This window comes from Chinchilla lanigera, unplaced genomic scaffold (genome assembly GCF_000276665.1).
Source record: "Chinchilla lanigera isolate Chin_1 unplaced genomic scaffold, ChiLan1.0 scaffold00122, whole genome shotgun sequence".
NCBI lineage: Eukaryota > Metazoa > Chordata > Mammalia > Rodentia > Chinchillidae > Chinchilla > Chinchilla lanigera.
In genome coordinates this window covers 419,359-444,281 of record NW_004955523.1, presented here as the reverse complement: position 1 = coordinate 444,281, position 24,923 = coordinate 419,359, and the positions used below count along the sequence as shown (strand labels likewise).

The 24,923-nt window shown below is 42.3% G+C and overlaps 2 protein-coding genes and 1 long non-coding RNA gene across 3 annotated transcripts in view; 1 reads left to right on the top strand and 2 right to left on the bottom strand.

Moving 5' to 3' along the window:
• Window positions 1–450, bottom strand: part of Nek9 (NIMA-related kinase 9) — a gene marked incomplete in the record, with an annotated part of 39,566 nt that extends 39,116 nt beyond the window's left edge. The window contains 1 exon segment of the mRNA XM_013507146.1: window positions 1–450. Coding sequence (XP_013362600.1) covers window positions 1–364 — 364 coding nt within the window.
• Window positions 82–2,780, top strand: LOC106147156. The gene is made up of 2 exons (XR_001231926.1): window positions 82–167; window positions 613–2,780. It is a non-coding gene; the product is annotated as an uncharacterized LOC106147156 (long non-coding RNA).
• A 3,387-nt stretch (window positions 2,781–6,167) lies between these two features.
• Window positions 6,168–24,923, bottom strand: part of Tmed10 (transmembrane p24 trafficking protein 10) — a 44,483-nt gene continuing 25,727 nt past the window's right edge. The window contains exons 3-6 of the mRNA XM_013507144.1: window positions 23,694–23,807; window positions 20,166–20,239; window positions 8,188–8,314; window positions 6,168–7,820 (exon numbers count right to left, since the gene is read on the bottom strand). Coding sequence (XP_013362598.1) covers window positions 7,699–7,820; window positions 8,188–8,314; window positions 20,166–20,239; window positions 23,694–23,807 — 437 coding nt within the window. The 3' untranslated portion in view covers window positions 6,168–7,698. The remainder of the gene's footprint in view (window positions 7,821–8,187; window positions 8,315–20,165; window positions 20,240–23,693; window positions 23,808–24,923) is intronic.

The following is a 24,923-nucleotide window of genomic DNA, read 5'->3' as shown; positions in this document are numbered from 1 at the left end:
GGCGGCGCTGGCCGCGCAGCGCCTCGCTCGCCTCAGACGCCGGCGCGCGGTTCCGCCAGCCCCGCAACCCGGAGAGGTTCCATGGTGGCTTCTGCCCCCTGACCCGGAAGCAGTTCTCGGTGTTTCCGGTCCAAGGAGGTTTCCTCCGCCCTCCCCGGCCCCCTTGGGTAATCCCGCCGCCAAGGTGTCCCGTCCTCTGGGCCTGTGGGCGAAGGGTGGCTTCGGGCTGGGGTTGGCCGGCGCCTGGCGGGGGTTCCGTGGACCCGAAGGGCTCCCCTAGGCACCGATGGGGCGGCCTCCGGCTCTGCATACTGCATCCCTGGCCGGTCCCCACCCCGCGTCGAGGTCCAGACTGGAGTCTCATGCTGGCGTCAGGCCTATCGCAGGAGGGGTGGCTGGGGCAGCAGTCCCTCCTAATATTAGCGCTCTTGATGGAGGAAACGTTTAGAGTGGCTGTAGCGGAGACAGCAAGCTGAAGTGCTTGCTCCATCATCTCAGCCAGTGGGCCCAGTTCTTCTCCTAGGGTCAATCTAGATCCCTCCCTCTTGCGACTCCAAAAATACCTCAGGTCAGTCCTCCTGACGGTGTACTTCTTTTCCTTGTCTTTAACAGATTCAACATTCCGTGGTTTCCCAGGGCTTTGATCATCTGATCTCATGAAGCACTCTTTGAGCACTAGATGCAGACATTCTATCTGCGAGCAAAGAATCGGTCACCAAGAGCGTTGTGAGTCACGATGTTCTTGTTATGTGACCTTGAGCAACTTCACATCTCCAGACTTTTGTTTCAATTTCTAAAATTGTGGGAAGATGACCTATATCACAGCTAACATTTGTTGAATGTTATGTTCTGGGCAGTAGGTCAAAGGTTTTCTATGTATAACGGCCCTTAATCTTCACGTGACGGTATTCCTATTTTATAGAAGCTGTGGTGCAGAGAGACTTAACTTGCTTGTTGTGGCACAGCTAGTTAAGAAGAGCTAGAAGTCAAACCCAGCAACCCGGTTTCAGAGCCACAAAAAAGAGCAGGATTTGATGGAGATGTCATGTGGGAGGAGCCCAGGATGCATGTAAAGCAGAAGCAGAAGATACAGCCTCATATATTGACAGGGTTTGATCCTTCCTGTGGGCAATGGAAAGTTGGAAACGTTTAAGCAGAAGAATATGACTAGTGACTATATGTCCCATTCTTATAGGGAAGTCTCAGATTATGCCTTCTTTCATATGCATAATTACTAGAACCTTCTTTTTCTTAAATAAAAATATGGTCACCTTAGAAAAAAATTAATATGGCCACTTAGATCAAATTAATTTTATAAAGAGCTCTGATGACAGTTGCACAACAAAGGCTGCAGAGAGGACCCATTAGGAGGCAATTTATATTCTAAGAAGAGATGCTGAGGCAGCCCTGAGACAGTACCAGTGAGTGACAAGAAGGTTCAGATTTAGGAAGTCCGTTTAGAACTTTGTGATTAACTGGGGCAAGGGGTATAGGGTGGATGCAGGCTCTCAACAAACTCACTTCTAGGTTTTTAACTTAGAGCAAATAGTGGAAGCAGACAGAATTGGCAGAAAGGACAAGGGTGTGATAGGGAGTTGATACTCCTCCAGCTTCTCTGCACTTCACAGTAGGACTTGTGCCTTCCTTTATCTGGATCCAGTACTTCTACTAATGACAACAGAATAATGACCTGCTGGTACTGTGATTCCTAGTAAAGGTGCACTTACACTATGGTACTTAACTAGATCTCTAGCTCTTTTTCACATTCAGTGCAATGTAGAGTAATAAGCTCTACCTTTTTCACACCGTTTCAGAATGTGTAAGATACGGACTTGTTTACTGTTTACTGGCTCAATGGACTGTACGCTTTATGAGAGTCTGCATTAGCTCTTTTGTTCACCCTAGTGCCTAGAAAAGTGCCTGGTTGTATAGGATGGCATCTATTTTCCTGTGTGCATACATTTCTTTAAAAATTCAAATGTAACACTGCCTGATAACTACTGTTAAATTTTGTTGATTTTATTCCAGGTTTTACACAGCTATTGCTGAATTTTCAGCTACTGTAATTCATCCAATAAACACTGAGTACCAACATAGGCCAGGTGCTGGGATACAAGAGCACAAAATGAATGTGGCTTACAATCATGGAACTTAACAGTAGACATAACAGACAGTTGTAACAGTTTGTATAGGTGTTGCTGAAGGAGAAGATTCTAGAGAGACATTCAGGAAGAGGATCGTCTTTGCAAACCACACTTGCCAGGTGCAGGCTGCCGAGAATCACCAGTTCTAGGTCAGTGATGGCTGAACAACGTAGCCAGTCATTCCAGGTAGAGGCCATTTCATCTACTTCCACTAGTTAGAAGGCACTTTGAGGATAGATACCCTTTTATTATTCTGGATATACTCTACAGTTTAGCTTGGCTTAAACAGAACACATTCTCAGTAGGTTTTTTTGGGTCGTTTAATTGAAAGAATAGAAAAAGCAGGTACTTAAAAATAAAAGTATGACTTTAATTCTGAGAAGCTTAACAGGTTTTAGCCAAACCTTAAAAATTCATTTTTCCAGCACTTGTACAATGAGAAACTAGATAGGCTTTCTATAATTCGACTGGTCTGAAATTGTGTATTGTTCTAGTTACAATGCCTAGATATCATAAGGTTAACAGAAACACATCCTGTTACATCTACAGCCATATAGAGAATGGTGTTCTGAATGCCAAGTTCTTTGTTGTTTCAGAAATAACTAAAATTAATGATCTGACTTTGAATATCCCTAAGTCTAGGAATGTGTACCATTTATTTTAAAGGTATAACTGACTTTAAAATACATTTGGTCAAAACTATTTCTGGCCAGGTGTGGTGGTGCACACCTGTAATCCCAGCACTCAGGGGCTGAGACAGGAGGAGTACTGCAAGTTCCAGGCCAGCCGGGGCTGCATAGTGAGTTCAAGGCCAGCCTAGAGTACATAGTGAGACCCTGTCTCAAACAATCCCCCGCTCAAAAACCAGACTATTTCCATGCTTTATTTTAAAAAATGAATAGGAGGCTATATTGCATAAGTTTCCATCAGAGCCAAGAGTTACTATAAAGGTTAATCTACCAAAGAGCTGGCAGTTTATACTCTATCTATCTGTTACAGTTGCTGCAAGTTACATGTTGCTGCTAAGCACTTCAACTGGCTCCTCTGAGTAAGAAGTAGGGTAGCTGTAAAATGCACAGTGGATTATTAAAATTTAAACCCATCTATTTCATTTTACCTTTTTAATATGATCCTAGAAATTTTAAAATTATACATGTGACGAACATATACTGCAGGGGACACACTGAATAATTTACCATTGAGACTATTAAATTCACTAACAACTGTTGCTGAATCCATTCATTATTTATGTTGTCTAAAAATAAACACCAGTTTGAGGATAGAATTCACTTGCTGAGCATGCATGAGGCTTTGGGTTCAGTCTCCAGCGTTAGGGGAAAAAAAGAAATCAATGACAAGAATTTTTGATGTTAAAATACTTAAAGACACCCAAATACTAAGAACCATTAATAAACTGGACTCATAGTAAACTATGGATTCACGAATACATTTTGTCTATTTTTTGGAGAATGGAGATGAAGGATAGGTAAAAGGCCAGCCAGGGAATGTGCAAAGTACTTCATGTTGGCTTGGAACGCTTTGTGGAAAAATGTTAAACTACTAAGTGAAAACGGAGAAAACAGCCTTTACTTCCTGGGATAGGGGTCTGCATAATGTGACAGGCAAATTCAAAGGGATTCTAAATTGGGAGGGACACTTCAGGAGTGGAGGACGAGGCAGAAGGCTCTCTGGAAGAGTAACTTCAATAGCAGCTTCCAAAAAAGCTAGAGAATGCTTGTCATACATACAGAAGCCTATTTAGTCTTTCTGAGGACGCATAATTAAGGGTTATATATATATATAAATATATATTTATATATATATTTTCCATAAAAATACAAGCTTTTACTAGCTCGTAGAACTTACTCATCTGGAGTAAGTCAAGGACAGTGTATTTTCTCTATTCATCCGGTGTCACTTGCTGTCCCTTTAAAATTGAGGAATATGAAGGAACTATTGCTAATCCAGACCACCTCAAGAATATACTCAAGGGGCTGGGGATTTAGCTCAGTGGCACAGCACCTGCCTGGCAAGCGCAAGGTCGTGAGTTCGACTCCTGGTACCAGAAGAAAAACAAAAAAATAAACGAACAAAGAAATAATAAAAAAAAAGAGAATATACTCAAGAATAACAAAAAATAACCTAAAATGGTCTCTGTTAGCCTTTATTTGAGAAAATTTACACAAAAACTCCCAATCCAACCCTTAGAAGTGCTTCTGTATAAATCTGCATGCTTCTGTATAAATCTGTATAAATCTAAATTTCCATTAAAAAAAGAAAAATGGCTTTGTCAGGTTTTCATGATAATGGTATAACAAAACATACCTAAATTGTATCGCTGTCATTTATATCGTACAGATAATTTTAAGTACTATACTAAAAGTGGAAGAAGGTAGATAATACCCCCTGAAGCCGATTTACTCTTGGACTAGCCTGATATCAAAAGCAAATACTTTTTGTTTGTTTGTTTGAGAGAGTTTTGCTATGGGGTTCAGGCTGGCCTTGAACTCACTTTGTAGCCCATGCTGGCCTCAAACTTTCAGTGATCCTCCTGCCTCTGCACTTCAAGTGCTGGGATTACAGAAGTGCACCACCATGCCCAGCTAAAAGCAAATACTTCGGGACCAGGGACATAGTTTAGCAGCACCGTACCTGCCTGGCAAGCATGAGGTTGAGTTCAATTCCCTGTACAAAAAAAAAAAAAAAAAAAAAGATAAAAGCAAATACTTCTACTTTTTAGATAAAAATGAAAATTTACCATCAATTATTTATACATAAAAAGCGAAAATGTCTGAGTTCATATTTTTGGCATGAGAAAAAGGGAAAAAAAGGGAGGGACAGGGAAGCATTTTAAGTTCCTTACATTTAGAGTCAGAAAACATCACCAAAGGTTTTTTTTTTGGTCTTTTTGAGACAGGGTTTCACTATGCAATTCAGGCTGGTCTTGAACTCACTTTGTCGCACAGGCTGGCCACGAACTCGCAATGATCCTCGTGCCTCAGCCTCCCAGAGTGCTGGGATTACAGGCATGCGCCACCACACCCAGTTAGCAAGGTATTATCTTTTATCTTCTTCTTTGACATTTTTCACAGAGGACCATAACACAGTAACTTTCACTACTTCTCAAAGTAGGGAAGGCACCAGTCAGACGTACAAGTCTCATGTTAGGCTAATGGCACAGACTAGGATTTCACATTGAAATGTCCCAGTCTAGATCTTAAGACACAAGTTTGTTTATTCTCTTCCCCGCTTGGACGCATCCTGTCGTTTAGTATGTGTTAAGGTGACATACTGTCACAACATCTGCTGTGCCTATGGCAAGGAACCTACTGCCAAGTTCACAGAAGCAGCACCTATCACTTCTCAACAGCAGATGGCAGTGTTGCACAAGTAATGAGAAAACCACTTTTACTCCACAAGAGGGATTTACAGGAGTCAAAGGATGGAAAAAAAAGGCTTTGGATTCACAGTAACTGGAACACTAACAGAATAGCCTGAGACTTTAACAGCATAAACTACTCCTTTTTCACCTACTCCTCACTTTTTATCCAGGTCAACACAATAGTGTTCTCCCATATTTTCACTATTTTCTTCCTTCACTGCGAGTGATGTGGGCCTAAGTCCTGTAATGCTTGTCACTGCAATTACACAAATCTTGTAACAGTCAGTAGAGTTAAAAAGATTACAGAAAGAGTAAACTCACACCTGCTCTCCCGGGGGAAGTGGGAGACACTATTTTCCCAACTGTTTATGAACACGGTCATTTTTATTCACTTTTTTTTGTAGTGCTAGAGATCAAACACAAGGCTTGGTGCACAAGCTCTACCACTGAGCGCCACCCCAGCTTTTCTCTTTTCATATGGTACTGGCCTTGAGGCACTGCCCACTCCCACGGGTGCTGCTTGGCTTTGCTTTCACATGTATTCAAGTATTTACTCTCTCTGTGGCCTTCTAAGACGTATATTTTGCACCTCACATGTCTTAATTCTCTAGATAAAACACATGAGGACAGGAACACATGAGTGACTGGCCATGCAAAGAGAAGTGATAAGTTTTACTTATTTTTGCTCCAGTAGAAGTTACGTTACAATTCCAAACAACCACAGATCTGATAGAGGACTTCTACCTAGGATAATAAGGAACTCTCGAAACTCAAAAGGAACAAATGGTCAATTAGAAAATGGAAAACAGACACATTTCACATAAGAGAATCTACAGATGGAAAACAAACTCATGAAAAGATGTTCAACATCATTAATCATTAGGAAAATGCAAATTAAAACTGTGATATTACACACACTTTAACAGTAATAATCCCAAATGCTGGTAAGAATGAGGAGAAACTGGATCAGTGATACACTGCAGTGGAAATGTAAAATGGTACAACTGCTCTACAACAAGAATAGCGAAGTTTTGTACAAAACTAAACATGCTTACTACACAACCCAGCAACTGCCCTTTTGGGCCTTTACCCCAAAGAAATGAAAATTTATGTTTATATAAAACTTATACACAAATGGTCACAAAAGCTTTATTAGAAAGGGCCCCAAACTGAAAACAAACCATTTGTCCTTCAGTGGGTGAACGGTTAAACTGCAGTACATCTGCAACCATGGAATATTACTCAGCAATAAAAACGACCAAAGTATCAATATGTGCCACAACTTGGATGAATTTCATAGAATTTGTTGCATGAAAAATGTCAATTTCGAAAGGTCATACTCTATAGACTCTGCTTACGTAACATTTTTTAAATGACAAAATTACAGATAGTGAAGAGAGTCACAGTTGCCAGAGGCTGGGGGAGGGGCACTGTGGGGGATGGCTGTGGCTGTAAGAAGGCAGCACGAGGGGTGGATGATAGAGCTGTACTGTCTCTTGTCATGGTCATATGAATCTACGATGGAATTGCATAGAACCAAATAAAGCTCAAGCAGTTCAGCACAAATGTTTTAAATCTAAAATGAGATCTTTAAGAGTTTATCTGCAGTTCAAACCTGCCTTTTATGAAGTGTCACATCCATCACCCTTTTAACAGACATAAAATTATGAAAAGCATCACCAGAAGCTATGTGAACATTTCAGCTAAGGATGAAGACAAAGTTCAGGGTATTTTCAGAAGAAAACCCAAAGATGCAATCAGTATGAAACAAGTTCAATGTGATCACACAAATCCTGGTAAAAGAACTAGCGTGAAAGCCCAAGCTGGTAAGCAAGTGGGAGGAGGAAAGCAATAGTTCAAACTGATGACGTGAGGAAACCCAGGACGAATGCTGGCTTTGGCATTATCTAGGTAACCTCTGTTTTTGTCATAGGTGACTCTAATAATAGTCCTATTGTTGCAAAACCAATTCAAATCCTACCAAGTTCAAAGAAGTCTCTCACTGACTTCTGGGTGCAGGTGGTGCCCCTGTCCTCCCACACCAGGAGATCAGTTCTGGCAAGCAAGTGCCAACGTGCCTGGATGGTGCGGTAGGTAGGAGGCCCTGGGACAGGCACGTTCCAGCGGATGTCCTGCTGGCTGGGATTCCAGTGGGGAGGGGACTGTGCCTCATTACTCAATCAACTTCTTGGCCTTGAAGAAGCGACGCAGGTAGAAGACCTGCCAAGTGGCTAGTCCGATGAGGCAGAACATTGAAAAGATGCTGAAGTACAGGACCCGGGTGTTCGTTGACTCTAAAAAACAAAAGCCTTGTAAAGGTAATGAAGTGAGCAACGGCCTGGGAAAAGGCAATTAGTTCTGAGAAGACCAAAATAAAACAACTCTATTTACAAATGTTAAAAATTACAAAGATTAGTGCTACCAATTTGATATACTGTAAGCCAACTGTCAGTCCACCAATGCGTATCACAGAATAAAATTCCATTCTCCTGGAAGTCTAACAAGCCTGATGTATCCTTTAAGTAGCAACAGTACTGAAGCCAATGGTTTTCCTTCTATACACCCCACATCTCCAAAACTGAGAGAGGGCACCCCAGAACTTCAGGTTGGGGGCTCTCTCCTCTCCGGGTCTCTCCTTTAAAAGAGCTGCCTCCCTCTCACCATTGGTGTCGCGCATCTCCTCCTCTCGCTTCTTCATGTAGGCAAAATCGTTGACGATGGACTCGGAAAGGTCTTCCAGGCGTCGCAGCTCCACCTCCAGTGGTTTGAGCTTCTCCACTTTTGCGATCTGGAAAGGAGAGGAGTCAGGAGCCCACTCTTGGAAAACTGCTGTCATGAACAAAGGCAATAGCGCCAGGCGTGGTGGCTCACACCTGTAATTCCAGCACTCGGGAGGCTAAAGCAGGAGGACCACCACAAGTTCAAGGCTAGCTGGGGCTACACACTAAGTTCAAGGACAGCCTGATCTACATCTTTGTCTCAAAAAACCAAAACAAAAAACACAAAGTAACAAGAGTAATCTTTTTAGAAGTTTACTAGATTTAAATCCTCTGCTGTTAATCACCTTAATGTATTTTAAAAGATGGCCTTCTACCTTTCCCAGACTATATCTTTCCATTTCAGATTTTTTTAATACTTCAATTTTTATTTAAACCTCTTTAGAAATATTGTAATATGGCAGGCTATAAAGTAAGACTATTGTTTACCCTAGACTTCTGCCCTGACCTTTTTTGGTTGCTGTTTTTTTACAAGACAAGGTCTTGCTATGTAGTTCAGGCTGGTCTTGAACTCACAGTGATCCTCTTGCCTCAGCCTCCTGAGCAGTGGGATTACAAGTGTGTGCCACTACACGCCTAGCAATTTCTGACTTAATAAAGCACTTTGTTTTGCTCTTCTACTCATGTCATAAACAATTTTATTAATATAGGAACTGTGAAGCCAGGTGTGTTGGTGCATGCCTGTAATCCCAGTATTCAGGAGGCAGAGGCGAGAGGACTGTTGTGAGTTCAAGACCAGCCTGGGCTACACAGTGAGGTACAGGACAGCTGGAATTACATAAGACTCTGTGACAAAAAAAAACCAACAACACAAAAAACCATTTTATATATATATGTGTGTGTGTGTGTGTATATATATATATATAATATATATATTATATATATATATAAACTATAAACTATAAGAGTTATATTAGGTCAAACCTAGTTTAATAAATCCTACAATCTTAAGCTTAGAGCTTAGAGACAAGATAAATCCTGGATTTGCTCAAAACATGCCACTGTTTTCCAGTTTTGTTGTTTCTTTAAATAATGACAATCAGGCTGGGCATGGTGGTACTCATCTTTAAGTCCAGCACTGAAGAGGCTGAGGAGGATTGCTGCATGTCAGACGCCAGCCTGAACTACATAGTGACACCCTTAAAAAAAAAAGACAGCCAGTTTTCAAAAGAAATCTCCCACCTTTCCTGTAGGGTAAGGAATAAAAGATGTAAGAAAGCCTAACTACAGGAGTATCATATAGGCCGGGCATGGTGGCACACGCCTGTAATCCCAGCACTCGGGAGCCTGAGGCAGGAGGATTGTTGCGAGTTCGAGGCCAGCCTGGGCTACCAAGTGAGCTCAAGGCCAGCCTGAGCTGCATAGTGAGACCCTGTCTCAAAAAGACAAAAAGACAAAAAAAAAAAAAAAAAAAAAAAAGGTAGTATCATATAAACAATGATTTCATTAGTCTGTTTTTTCTATTGACCTTGGCTTATGATAGCTTTATTTTCAATATATATTTATTTTGGGTTTTTGAGACAGGGTCATGCAGCCTAAGTGAGCCTGGAACTCCGTCCTCTTGCCTCAGCCTCCCACCAGCACGGCTGGCTGTAATCCCTTCCCCACCCCTAACACAGCATCTTGCTGAGGTGTCCAGGCTGGCCTGAAGCCCTCAGCTCGCAATCCTCCCAAAGAGCTGGGACTATAGATGTGTGCTGTGCTCAGCTCAGGATCTGCTTTAAAATGAGATGAACTACGGCTGGAGATGTAGCTCAGCGGCACTAGCACCTGCCTGACAAGCCAAGTTCCTCAGTTCGATTCCCCGCACACAAAAAAACAAAAATGAAAAACCCAACAAATAAAAGGAGATAAACTGAAGAGCTTTTCCAGTCTGAAAGCCGCACCTGCCTACCGCTCTTTGCTCCCACACAGGGAGCTCTTCAATACTCCGTCTCTAATTTACCCTCTATTTACTATACTGTCATCACAGAACCTTCTCAGCTCTTTTCTCAAACTCACTGTCCTTGTTCTTTCTAGTAAATCACAACAGTAGTTTACACGGGGTAAATGAGAAGGGTTTCAGGGTAACTATTCTCTTTGCTTATCTCTCTTCTGCAAGGGATGTGAAGAACAAGATAAATATTATTTAAAATAAAACTAGAAAAAAAAATAAAACTAAGAACATCTATCAAGCCAGGGACAGAAAAACTGAGTATATAAAATACATAAAACTGTGATGGGCCGGAGCTGTAGATCAGTGGTAGAATGCCTGCCCACCATCTGCAAGGCCCTGGGTTCAATCTCCAGCACCGTAAAAACATGCAAACAAAAAAGTAGTGATGGGTTTGTGACGACAGACACGTAACTTTTCTTTCACGAGACAAACATTTCTCACATCTTGCGGTGTTGGCCGGAGTTAATGGGGCTGGCAGCTGCAGAGCAGCTTTTTTGGATGAAAGATTCCATGAGTGGCAAATGTGTTAAAGCTAACTTTCCTAGCTAAATGCTCAAATGCCAGGCTTGCCATTAACCTAGAGTCTACAGTGGTTGTTTGATTTCATACAGATCTGAAGAGAAAAAAGTTCCTGAAGGAAAAGATAGCAATACAAGGAGTACATAATAAGTTGAACCTTAGTCTATTTAACTTCTTCCCTCCTGTTCTTACTTCCTCCCCAAAACTTCCTGAATGAGCTAGAGTAACATTAATGGCATGAAACTTCTTAGACATAAGCCATTTAAGGTTCCCTAAATTAGAAATAGAAACTTGCAAAAGGAACTGGAAGTGAAACTATGTCTGTGCTTCTGCCAGCTGTGGGAGGGGGATATATACATTATACATTTATATAATTAATACACTTTTTTTTTTTTGCCAAAAAGCATGATGGAAAATTAAACTTGCAACTGGGGATGAACTTGGTAGAGTATAGCCCCAAACACTCATTCGCAACACCTATACAGTATTTATCTTTTAGTTTAAGTGTCTGTTCTCCTGCTAAAACATTTAACTATTCACAAGCAAAGAGAGTGAAAAATAAAAGTCTGCCTTCACAGTTTCTTAGTTCCCAAATCCCCACACTCCTTTTCAGAGGTAACTATGGTTATGAACTTGGTATATATTTCCAGACCTTGTTAGAAGATACCCACTATTCATGCTTTGGTATGTAAGTATACACAAAAAATATAAGATATTTCCAAAAAAACCAATGCTTATCAAGTCACATTAATGTTGCACGGTATTCCATATTGCTAGTATGCCACATTATCTACTTAATAATCATTCTAAGCCAACCCCTTTTCTAGCATAGGTTACTCTGGACTGTATACCTGTATTTGTAACCAAGCAGTTTTTCCCACTTTTCAAGTCAATTTCATTGCCTCTATAAAATCTACAGTGGCTGGGCGTGGTGGTGCATGTCTATAATCCCAGCACTCAGGAAGCTGAGGCAGCAGGGTTGCAGTGAGCTCGAGGCCAGCCTGAGGTACATAGTGAGTCCAAGGATAGCCTAAATTAGAGTGAGACTGTGTCTCAGAAAACAGTAAATAAACAAACTAAATGTATACCGAATTCCATCCTTCCTTTAGGAAGTTATTTTCAGACTTTTATTAGTGAGATAAGGTCTCCTAAAAAGCATTTTTGCCCAATAACTGGTTTGTTCTTTTGTTGTTGTTTTTGTTTGTTTACTCTTGATAATTTAAAATCTAGAAAACTTAAACTCTGAAGGACTAAAACAATACTGAAAACTAACTTGCCATTACAACCATTTAACATGCTGTGGCTATTCAATGATAAACAGTATGTTTATAAATGTTTAATCTAAACATATAAATGTTTACTCTAAATGTAGAAATCAAAATAATATTTTGAAGGAATCAAGAAACAGAAGCTGTTCAATTAAATTGAGTGACCTGACAATTAAATGGTATTAAGGAATGCAATTCTGCCTTCTGTCATGTGAAAATACAGCAAGAAATGGCCATTATTACCAGACATAACCAGGCTGGCACCCTCACCCTGAACTCCTTAGCCGTCACAATTTACTTTGTTTGTTTTTTGTTTTTCTTCCAGTACGAGGAATCGAACTAACAACCTTGCGCTTGCCAGGCAGGCGCTGTGCCGCTGAGCTAAATCCCCAGCCCCTCACAATTTACTTTGAATAAGAAAAAAAAAAGTTCTGTCTAGAAAAAAAGAAGGTGTAGAGGAATTCATAATTGTAAAAATATTTGGTTATAAAAGAAGACCATTATACTGAGTTGAAAAATTGACAAATCAGGCACACCTAAAACAATAAATGATAGACTACAAGAAAGGACAAAGAAGCACATTAAGCACAAAACAAATTAACAGAGGATGCCTATTATCCCAGCACTCAGGAGGCTGAGGCAGGAGGATTCGCATGAGTTCAAGGCCACCTGGGGGCTGGGGATTTAGCTCAGCGGCAAAAGCGCTTGCCTGGCAAATGCAAGGTCGTGAGTTCGGTTCCCGGTACCAGAGAAAAACCAAAAACAAAAACAAAAACAAAAAACAAAAAAACAAAACAAAACAAAACAAAAAAAACAAAGTGAGATCCTGTCTCAAAAACAGAAACACAAACCAAGTGGGTAGTAAAAACCTTTTCACTGCAAGAAAAATATGGTTTAAACAACTGTAAAAAGATTATGCATGTGCTTTTGTGTGAGGCCTAGGGATCAAACCCTGGCTCTCGCACATGCTAGGCAGGCCCTATACCACCAAGCTATGTATAGCAGCCCCTTTTTGTTTTTATTAGTAAAACAATAGATTTTGGGGTATTTTTGGCAGTACTGGAGATTGAACCTAAGCTTTTCGCATTGAGCTATATCCCTAGCCCTTTTAAAATTTTGAGACAAGGTCTTGGTAAGTCAATTACCCAGCCTGGCTTAAACTAGGGATCTTCTTGCCCAGGTCTCGCATGGTGCTGGGATTACAGGTGTATGCGGGATTACAGGTGTATGCCACCATGACTGGCTAATAATATTTCTTTGAGTGCAATGTGTAAGGCACCAATCTAAATTGCCATGTTAAATTCACTGTCTGACCAGGCATGGTGGCGCACAGTACTTGAGAGGCTAAGGCAGGAGGATCACTGAGTTCAAGGCCAGCCTGGACTCCATAGCAAGACTCTCAAAACCAAAAAAACCCCACCCACTTCCTGGTAGAGGTTCACGTATAAGGATATCACTATTAGCTGGGTGTGGTGGTGCACACTCGTAATCCCACCACTTGGGAGGCTGAGGCAGGAGGATCATTGCAAGTTCAATACCTGGGCTACGAAGTGAGCTCAAGGCCAGCCTGAACTGCAGAGCCAGACCCTGGCTTGAAAAAAGACAACCCCCACCCAAAAGGATATCACTATTATCCAAAGCATTATGTATTCACTTCTAAAACAAAGGTACATATTAAAGGCAGAATAGAAAGCTGAGCATGATGGTGCATGCTGAGGTAGAAAGGCCACAAGCTGAAGGGCAGTCTCAACAAGTTAGTAGATCCTATCTCAAAATAAGGTAAAAGGGGCTGGGGATGTAGTTCCGTGGTGGAGCAATTGTCAAGCATATGTGAGGCCCTGGGCTCAGCTTCCAATACCGCAAAAGAAAGCTGAATGGAAAGAAAGCAGTGACAGATTGATTCTAGGTGGGAAACCCAAGGAAAGCTTAACAGAAAGTTGATGAGTTAGGGCCCACAAGCTGGACAGGGCTCTGAAAGAGTAAGAGAGAAGGACATTCAAAGGCTAAGGAGAACTTATAAACCAAGAAGTGCAGTGTGGAAACTGTACACCTTGATTAGGGGACTATGCCTAGTCTACACATTAGTAGTCTGATATGCTAGAAACTAGACTAGAACTGGGTGTGGTGGTACACGCCTATAATCCCAGCACTCAGGAGGCTGAGGCAGGAGGATCACTGTGAGTGTGAGGCCAGCCTGGGCTACAAAGTGAGCTCAAGGCCAGCCTGAACTGTATAATGAGACCCTGTCTCAAAAAGACAAAAAAAAAAAAAAAAAAAAAAAAAGAAACTAGATTTGAGGGTGTGCATGCATGTACATATGCACCAATACACTCTCACACTTGGGAGAGAGTGGTGGGTAAAAGCAAATACATGGCTTAAAAGGAAGGCTGAAGCTAGGCATGGTGGCACATAACTGTTGTCCCAGTCACTCAAGAGGATTGCTTGCGTCCAGGAGTTCAAGGCCAGCCTGGACAACACAGTAAAAACCTACCTCAAAAAAAAACCAAAAACAAACAAAGAAAGAAAAGAAAAAAGTAAGGTTGAAGCTGAAGTAGGGAAACGGAGCCAGGCATGGTGATGCATGCCTGTAATCCCAGTACTCAGGAGGCCGAGGAAGGAGGATCACTATGAGATTGAGGCCAGGCTGAATGACGTAGTGAGACCACCTCGCCCCCCCGCCACAAAATAAACTTCCCAAGGTCTCAGAATGTGGTAGAGCTGGGACTGACACCCAAGTCTGTCTGAGTATTTATTTCCTTTGACAGGTACTAGAAATGCAGTGAAGCCGGGCATGGAGGCACACACCTATTAATTCTAGCACAATGGGAGGCTGAGCCAGGAGGACTTAGCAAGATCTCGTCTCAAAATTTTAAAAAAAAAAAAAAAAAAAAAGGGAAAGAAGAAACTTGAAGAAAAAAAGATGACTGCACTAAGATTTTCGTGAATCAGAAGCAAAGCAAACAAGTTATACTAGGCTACAAGGATAAATTTCCTAAACTTCCCACTAGTATCACTTCATTTTTAAAGGCAATTGAGCAAAAATTTTAAACAAATTCTAGTAAGCACTCTCACGAAGACTCTGCAATTGCCCAGTACTAAGCCGTCAATGAATATCAAGACTTTACATTATAGTCAGTATAAAAAGTTAAAACTTTAATATCAAAATCCCCACTAACTGTGATTATGCTCTTCTGAGCATGTGACTGAGTGCCTGTAAAGAACACCAAATCACACATTTCACAGAGGCAGACTGGTATTTTCCCACCCTACTTCTCTTTTCCACGGATGGGTGCTGGAGGCGGGCTTTGCCCACAGCTTGATAAAGTGGGACCTATGAGGGTATATTCCACAGGATCTCCACTAGGGGGCAACACTACTCTGGAATGTTGCACGTGGCCACTAATACTCAAAGGATGTAAGAGCTAAAAGGGACATGCCTCTCATCCTACAAAAGAGGAAACTCAAAATTCCACATCACTGAATCCATTAGGGGGCAGACCAAGGTTGGCAGCACCCTGGTCTCCTGGCTGCCTCTCCAGGGTGGCCGAAGCGTTCATCGCACTGCAACACTGCTGTGAAACACAGGGACAGAGTCCCTGACTCCCAGAAGCATACGTACTCCCGCACCAAACCCTCCTTTGGGCCGCAACCATGAAGGGCCTCCAACCCAGGCTGTCCATTTTGACTTCCTCTTCACTAAAGCACTTAGATTGTGCCACACAATTAGCAATCAATTTTAACTGACCTGTTCCACTATTTTCAAAGAAGACAAGTTTCTCACAGTAGGAGGTATTGCTGCTGGCCTCCTGAAGCAAGTGCTTCCTCGTGTTAAGAGCACACTGCGTTTATTTGCACTCGGCACTCATTTGCATGGGGCCCACTACCTAGGAGAAAGCCCTTTCCACCACAACACCTATCACTCACAGGTGAGCCCTGCACAACACCTGAAAAGTAGCAGCAGACCAAACTTTCCCTAAACCATACCCAAATGTACCACTCTAATGATCTAAATTCAAAGAGTAAAGAGTTCAGTTACACATAACTGCAAAGGAAAGGTACTAACTCTCAAAAAAAATTGCTTCCTAAAACACAAGTGAGAATCCAGAGTCCAGAGAATCTAGATTCTTTTCCTCAAGATCCATGAGAGGCTAGGTGTGATGGTACATACCTGTAATTCTAGCACTGTGGGAGGCTGAGGCAGGAGGATCACTGTGAGTTCTAGGCCTGGGCTACATAGTAAGTTCAAGGCCAGCCTGCACTACACAGTGAGACCCTATCTCAAAAAAAAAAAAAAAAAAAAACAAAACAAAGAAAAAAGAAAAGGAAAGAAAGGAAATTAAAAAGAAGAAAAAGAAAAAAAGAAAAGAGAAAGAAAAAAAAGGGTTGAGGGTGTATTTTAGTGCAAAGGCCCTGGGTTCAATCCCCTACCACAAAAGCAAACAAACAAAAAATATGAGAAGATTCTCAAGGCAAGCTAAATTTAATCAAATTAGTTTATTCTCCACCAGGGCCTCCATGAACCCCAAACACACAGCAAGAAATGTAAAGACCATCCAGTCTAACACAGTCCAGGTAGAGATAACAGAAAGACATCCAAGGACAAATCCACCTGTGCCTGGTGGTAGAGGTGGGACATGAATCACACGTCTACTCACGGAAGTTCAGAAAGCCCAGATAATACTGCCAAGCTTAGGGCTACAGGAAATTTTTTAAAGACCCCATTTATTCTGTCATGGACATCTGGTAGTTTTCACAATGGGTAGAAGAAAAGGAGTTGAAATCCCCTGAACTGACCGCTAGGTGTCGGGCGCCTTACTCATGTTCTTTCACTGAACTCACATCAAGAAAGGGATTGTGGATCTAGTGTATGGAAGTAGGGTTTCTCCCTTCCGAGGGCATTCAGCAAAATAGAACTTTTGGAAAGTCTTCAGCTGAGGCTCCGATCAGCACTGTGTTTTCTGTTGACAGCAAGTGACAGGCTAATCCATGCCCTAGACAAAACAGGACTTGCGGTGAAAATGCTGACTGACATCCGCACAGCTCGGGGGTCGGAGGACGTGTCCGAGAGCCCCTCTGTGGGACCTCGTTGCCTCCATCTTCCAAATGCAATCAGACGGTGAGTGCCTGCAGAAGCTACTTCTGTTTCCAGAGTTCAAAGTAGAGAGAAATGGCTTGATTCACACACTGAGTCTGGAAGATGAGCCCTTCTGAGGGGCAGCAACAAGAAATGGTCAGGGGTCCTAACAACTCAGCACATGGAATAAAAAATGCTTTATTTCTGAGGGGATAAGCGTTCTTCCTCCTTTAAGAATTCAACCTACGAGATTTTATGCTTCTCCATAATGTGGCAAGCATTTTGTCTTCCACATAATAGCTCACATTTGTACTGTGTTTATGCAGCAATTTCACATGGTAACTAACCAAATACTCTAACATTAGATAGGTAAGGTGGTACCCTGCCCGGATATTACAACACTGATTACTACTGAATTTTACAGGATCACGCGTGACTTCAGAATTATGAGTCCACATGTTGGAGGAACAGATGTGTTGGATGTGAAGAAAATTAAAAGAAATGTTCTCCCTTTCTGAATCTAATGCTGATGCCAAATTCTTTGGGGATAAATCCATTATCTCAAGGACCTAAAATGAAATGCCTGAAAAACTCAACATATCCTTGATACTCTCTGGCAGTTAAACAGGGAACACAATGCCTCTATTATCCATGTTCTTGTCACAAGCATTATTAGGCCAAGGACAACTAGCAGTTAATTATAAGCAAGGTTCAAGAGCACCCAGCCATAGCCTGAGAAAGGACTGTCTCTGGCCTGTGTCACACCCTGTCCTCCTCTGCCTCAGTCTGGTGTGGTGTTTGGGGGCTGGGAGTGGGGCCGTTAAGGAAAGTTGTGGGGAGGAGTTTGTGATGGTTAAGAAGCAGAACCTTAGAGCTGTGTTGTAATCATGTGCGTAAAGAAAGGTTAGGACGTGCCAGACATCCAAAGCAGGAAGCAAGCAAAGGAAGCAATGTGGTTTCCTTTCTGCCAGGGATTCCCCTCCCTTGGGTTAAGCATAAGATCAGAAAAGATAAAGCCCCTTTCTCAAAGCCCAAAATTCCATGAAGCATAGGACTCTAAAATATGATGTGACAGTGGCGTGCAAATCATTCTTTATGTAAAGCCCTGTTTTCGAGAGGAAATGCTAGGTTTCAAGGCAAGCAGGGCACTGGTGCCTGTTACTTAATAAATATCCCTATATAACAGCCAACTGTGCTGGACAACAAAGTTAGAACAGGTAAAACTCATGCAGTAGGAGTACAAAGAGTGCTTGCTTAGAAAATAGCTCCGGGGGCTGGGGATTTAGCTCAGTGGCAAAAGCGCCCGCCTGGCAAGCGCAAGGTCGTGAGTTCGGTTCCCGGTACCAGAGAAAAACCAAAAAAAAAAAAAAAAAAAACAAAAAAAACGAAAATAGCTCCTAGTCAGGAATGGCAGTAGTAACTGAAAAATTAAAATCATTTCACTTATTCTTGCTCCTTATATAACTACATTTTTCTTAGTGTTTTACATCTTACAATAGCACTTTAACATATATCACCTTAATTAAATGTAATGAAGATTCTTCTCGGGGCTGGGGATTTAGCTCAGTGGCACAGTGCCTGCCTGGCAAGCGCAAGCTCGTGAGTTCAATTCCCGGTACTGGGGGGGTGGGGGGATTCTTCTCATCATGAGCGTTTAAGAAGATTTTTCAGAGCCGGGGGTGGTGGTGCACCCCTATAATCCCAGCACTCAGGAGGCTGAGGCAGGAGGATCACTGCGAGTGTGAGGCCAGCCTGGGCTACAAAGTGAGCTCAAGGCCAGCCTGAACTGCATAGAGCAAGACCCTGTCTCAAAAAGACAAAAAAAAAAAAAAAAAAAAGATTTTTCAAACCCTTAAATTTATCACATAAAGATGCTCTCCCGCTTTATTTCTTTTAATTAAACTAGCCTAGAGAAACAAGAAATTCAAAGTCTCTACCAGGAATTGTCCTCCATTCAGTATTATACCATTTGCTCTTATTTATTACCTTCAAATAACTGTTTGGTTTCATTCAATCAAATACTTGAACAAGGAAAAAGAGGAAACACTCAAAGAGCTGTAACTGCCATATTAACTACTTCCTCTCACAGAAATAACCAGTCATTTCCAATCTTCTTCCATTTTAGGATATTTCCCTTCTGAAGTCCTGACCAAACACACACATAGCGACTTCTCTTGTTCCATCCTTCCTAGAAAATTCTCCTCAATCACTTCCAACAACTTTCCTTCATCTATTAAGTTTACATTTCCTGTACCCCACCTCTTCTTCATGCCCTCAGATACTGTCTGGCTGGGTTAAAAACTCTTATCTTTCTGTAAACATCTATTCTGTACCCTTCAATTGTTCTTGTGGTTTTTCAAAGGTGCTCTTTATTTGAAGAATCATTCTGTGCTGTTCCCACGTCTCTCAAATAGAGATGAAAAATGCTCCAGCTAGGGTGCAGCTCAGTGGTAAAGCATCTGTCTGGCCTGTGGGAGGCTCTGGGTGAGATTCCCAGCACACCCTTCTCCTTATCCCTTGTGCTTCTCCACGTCACGGTCACTGAAATTAATGCCATTTTGCGCTACTCTGTAATACTCCGTCAGCACCCGCTCTCTATCCGGTAGCACCATCCCCAGCCTCTCGCAGCTTTTTCCTCCATCCTGTCCTTGTCTTTAAAGTCCAGAACTATTTTAACTGAAAGCTTTTTCTTTATATTGCCCTTTCTCAAAAACACAACAGTTGTTCAGGACTGAACAGCACTGAGCCCATGCCTAGCTGCCCGTTCTGTTGGTGTCCAGTTTCTGCCTTGAGAGAGCTGAAGGCACCTACGCTTTGGGTCTCACCATGCCGACAGACTTTGCACAGGACAGCTGGTTCAGTTCTCCAGCTGACAGCACAGCCAGAATTACAATACAAGGCTATTAACAACTTCTGGTATCAATAAGATCACCACTGGCTATCACGTGACTGATGAGAAAGCCAGTCTTCAGGAAACAAAGCACAGGCCAGCCGGCTGAGCAGAAACGTCACGCCCTTTGGCAGAGCACTCCACTGTCTCCCCTGGTTATCACAGTAGCACATACCTCTTCGTAATTTTTCGCCTCTACTCCATGTTTCATGTCTAGGATCACGAGTTGGTCAGGTATCCGCCCTGTGCCTGAGAAAGAAATCAAAAGATTCATTGTGTAGAATATTTAAAATTCCGGGAACTCATCCGCCCACCCTTCCTTTCACTAACTCTATCTTCTCGATAGAGGGAAGCAGCCACAACTCCTCCCCCTGCTCAGCTGCGGAAAATTCCTGGCTCTGGCTAAAATCACAAACATTCCAGACAAAGCGTCTATCTGTGCGGGGTGCTGGAAAGCAGCGAGAATGTGCTGCTGCCAAGTATCTCTGAGCAGGCAGGACACGAACACTGCGGCCAACTGCAGAAACACAGAATCGAAGAGGAAACACAGGCTCACTGGAGGGAAACAAAACGCCGAGGCCCCAGCCATGTGAAACGGGGCAGCACACAGATCAGCAGGGAACAGGCACCCACGCAGGCTGAAAATGCACATTTCCACATCTGAGGAGAGGTCCCCGTCAAATTGAGAGGCCACGTTCAACTAGGATTACTGGGTAAACACTAAACTTAGCTTTACTTACCATAAACCTGAGTGCTGGGAAACATAGCTTTTATCAACTATTCCACTTTAATTCAATTATTTTGATCACTGTAAGGTCTAGTTCAAAGGCCAACAACATGCTATAGAGCTATTCCCATAAAGCTCTTATGAGAGTTAAAAAAGCTAAAGGAAAAAAATTTTATAGTGACAGCATAATTCTCAGGAATGCTTCTTAGAAAAATGTGTATTTGGTTTTGTGTGTGTTTTGTTTTGAGATAGTGCCTCACTATGTAGTTCAGGCTGGCCTTGAACTCTCTATGTCTGTAGCCATCCTCAGACTCCTTAGTGCTGGTATTACAGGTGGATGTACCATATCTGGCAGAAAAATGTCTACTTGGGTAATAGGAGTGCAATGCAACACTTGTATTAGAAAAATTAATCTGATTTGGTTTGATCAAAAATAATTCTAATCTTAGCAGGGTATGGTGGCGCATGCCTGTAATTTCAGCACTCAGGAGGCTGAGGCAGGAGGATCGCTGTGAGTTTGAGACCAGCCTGGGCTACAAAGTGAGCTCAAGGCCAGCCTGAACAGCATAGCAAGACCCTGTCTCAAAAAGGCAAAAAAAAAAAAAAAAAGTAATTCTAATCTTAAGTCATCAAGGGGGAGAAAGGCAGACTCAAACAGCCCCAAGAAAACCACTCAGGTTCAGTTCCTTGGATTTCACCTATTTATAAAATAAAAAACTGCCAGTACAAAATCAGAAATTTTGGGAAATATAGTACCAGTTAAGCACAGGGATTCTTGAGAACATAAGCCAGGGAATGGTACTGCACCCTCTGTTGCCTGAAAGGCATTGAAGTTTTCTGAAATGGACTAAATTCAATTCAAAAATTACTAATTGAAGGCCAGGCCTGGTGGAGGAGCCTGTAATTCCAGCTACTTTGAAGACTGAGGCAGGAAAACTGCAAGTTCAAGGCCAATCTAGGCAACTTAGGGAAATCTTGTCTCAATCAATCCATCAGCCAATAAATATATATACTTTTTTTTTTTTTTTTTTTTTTTACAAAGAAGAGGTGTTGGGGATGGAGCTCAGCCTCTTGTTTAGCAAGTGGGAGGCTCTGGGTTCAATTTCTAGCACATAATGATCCAAACTACTCCTACTATGCATTGAAAACTCACTGGAAAATAGAACTGTGCGGCAGTCTTTTAAGCACACAAATGTCACTTGCAAATAATTCAGTGAGATCTAAAATAACTGCTACAGTGAAAATTCAAAGCATTATAAGAAATTTTTTTGGTGGTCCTGAAGATCACACCCAGGACCTCCCTCATGTTGGGCAAGTGCTCAAGTGCTCTACCACTGAGCTATATATCCCCAACCCCTTACGTTTTATTTTGAGACAGGGTCTATTAAATTGCTCAGGCTGGACAATTTGTCTTGAAATACTCTTGCCTAGCAAAAGCACTGTGAAATTTAAGCCAAAATAACTGGTTCAGATGATCCCAGCTATGGAGCAGAGGAAGGAAGAGATGACTTGTGGACTGATTTCACTACAGAGGGAACAGCCGGTTCAAGGTAGGACTTGAACAATATTTTAGACAGAAGACAAAGCATGGGCAAAGGCTTCACTATGTACAGCATATTTAGAAGACAGTGAAGAGCTGGGCATAGTGGTGCATGCCCCTAAGCCTAGCACTTGAGAGGCTGAGGTAGAAGGCTGAGGCAAGGGGATCACTACAAGTTCGAAACTAGCCTGGGTGACATAGTGAATTCAAGGCCAGCCTGAATACATAGTGAGACCCTTCCTCAACAGACCAAAACCAAAACAAAACAGTGAAGAACTTCTTTTGGGTAGACCAGAAAGGTAAATTTCCTTCTCTTTTCCTTTTCCCTTCTGAGACTGGGTCTCTCTATGTAGGTCATACTGGTTTGAACTCACTGTGTAGCCCAGGCTTGTCTGGAACTTGCTGTGATCATTCTACCTTAGCCTGCCACTGGGATTACAGGTGTTTTCCACTGTTCTGGGCTAGAAAGATCAATTTAAAGCAAGAAAATTAAGGCTACATATGTAAGATTAGGAACAGACTGAAGTCACAGATGTCTTCAGAACATTAAACAAGTGTCCAAAACCAAACCAAACCAAAGCAAACCAAACTAAGCCAAGCCAAGCCAAATGCGGCACCTAGAGCAATCTCTTCTAAATCCCAAGTGTAATCCAGACTATGACATTACCCAAAGAGATGAAATGCAAATTTTGGCTTTTCCTTCCTCATTTAAAAAGTTGTGGAACGCAAGTGGCTTCCAGCCCTACTTGATCCAAATGATCAGCACTCTCTTAACAACAGTCTTTTGATTATCTCTCTGTGAGAGCACAGTATTAACAGTTTTCAAGCCCAACTGAAACCACAAAACCACAGACCTCTGGCTGGTCTGGGTCCAGACTACATAGGCAGCAGATTCCCTTAGCGGACATCAAGGCCTAACAGGTCTCCTTTGTAAAAGACCCTTCCAGGAATACTGTACCTCTTTCTGCATTTGCCCGGTAAACAGACGAGTAAAACGGAGAGGTAGGTACAGAGGTGTCTTAGTTCCTCTGACCCTGCACAGGCACAGCCTCTGCCACAGCCAACATCTCCTACCAGGGTGGTGCGTACGTTATCAGTGATAAACGCACACCACCCTTCACTCTCCCCTAGCTCACTTCAGGTGCACCTTCCAAGTGCGATGCTGGGTAGATGCCCAGAGATGTGCATCCATCATTACAGGGTCACACAGACTATTTTCAATGTCCTACAAGTCCTCTGTGCTTTACTTGGCCAGTCTTTTACTCCACCTGTACAGTCTTTTAAAAGACGTTCCAAACGCTACAAGGCATCAGGACTCCATAATAAACAAAAACCAAAATGAAACTGAAAATCAAATGCTAACTATAGCATAGGACACTACAAAGCTGGAGAAGAGAGGCTTAATCTAGAGAAAACATTTGGACTGTAGTACTTACCTTTGCTCTCAAAACACACTTCGAACATGTCATAATCCTCGGTGGTAAAGGCGAACTTCCCCTTGGACGCGTCCTCCTTGGAGTACAGAATATGGCCAGCAGAATCTGTGATCTAAAACAAAAAGAGAACCGGGAGCAAGTAGCACTCAGGAAGGGTACTTAGGAACTGAGGAGATACAAAGACTTGTTACCGACAAAAGAGAGTCGCCAGTTCTGACCACCCTCACGCACACCGATGGCCGCATTTACTGCTACTACAGGCGACCTGAAACATCAAACACGGACCCATTCAATCCACCCAGTTACATAGTTTGCGGGTTTGTTGGGCTTTTTTGGCAAAACCACACTTTATAGAATATATACTTGCATCATTTCCTATAAAGGGACATGTCACAAAAAGAAGTGGACAATTACCAAAAGAATATACAAGAGCAAAACAAGATATAAAAGCACATTTCTTCTATAAAATAAACCTTATAGCTGGGCACAGCGGCACACACACACACACAATCCCAGCACTCAGGACACTGAGGTAGGAGGACTGCTGTGAGTTTGAGGCCACCACGCACTACATACTTCAATGACAGCCTGAACTACACAGCGAGACCCTGTCTCAAACCAGTCCCACCAAAAAAACAGAAAAATAAACCTGCACGAGGCTAGAGTGGGAGTAGAGAAGGAAATTATGACACCTGATTACAAAGAGAAAAGGAAAAGGCAGCACACACGAAGAACACCTGAAAGATCTGTTGTTGCAAACTGCACGTTAATTACGTCAGTGGCTAGGGAGGCTGGAGCAAGACATGGGGAATAAACAAGTTTCCCTTAGGGCTGGGAGATAGGTCAGTGGTAGGGCACTTGCTTAGCATGAGTGGTTCTAGCCCCAGAATCATAAACAAACAAAAGAAATTTATTATTCAGTGTGGCCACAAGAGAAAAAAATGGGTACTAGAATCCCAAACTCTGTCTTAAAAAGGAAGTTTTTTCCTAAAAAAGACATGGGGGGGTGTGAGACAGGGTATTGCTATGTAGTTCAGGCTGGCCTTGAGCTATTTAGCCCTGGCTGAACTTGCAGTGATCCTCCTGCCTCTGCCTCTGCCTCTGCCAGGATTACAGGTGTGTGCCAGCAAGCCTGGCAAAAAATACATTCTTGGCTTTCACAGATGATTATTTCTTTCTTGTAGGTTCTTAGCTTTAGTCTCCACACCTAAACTGCTCCACTACTAAAGA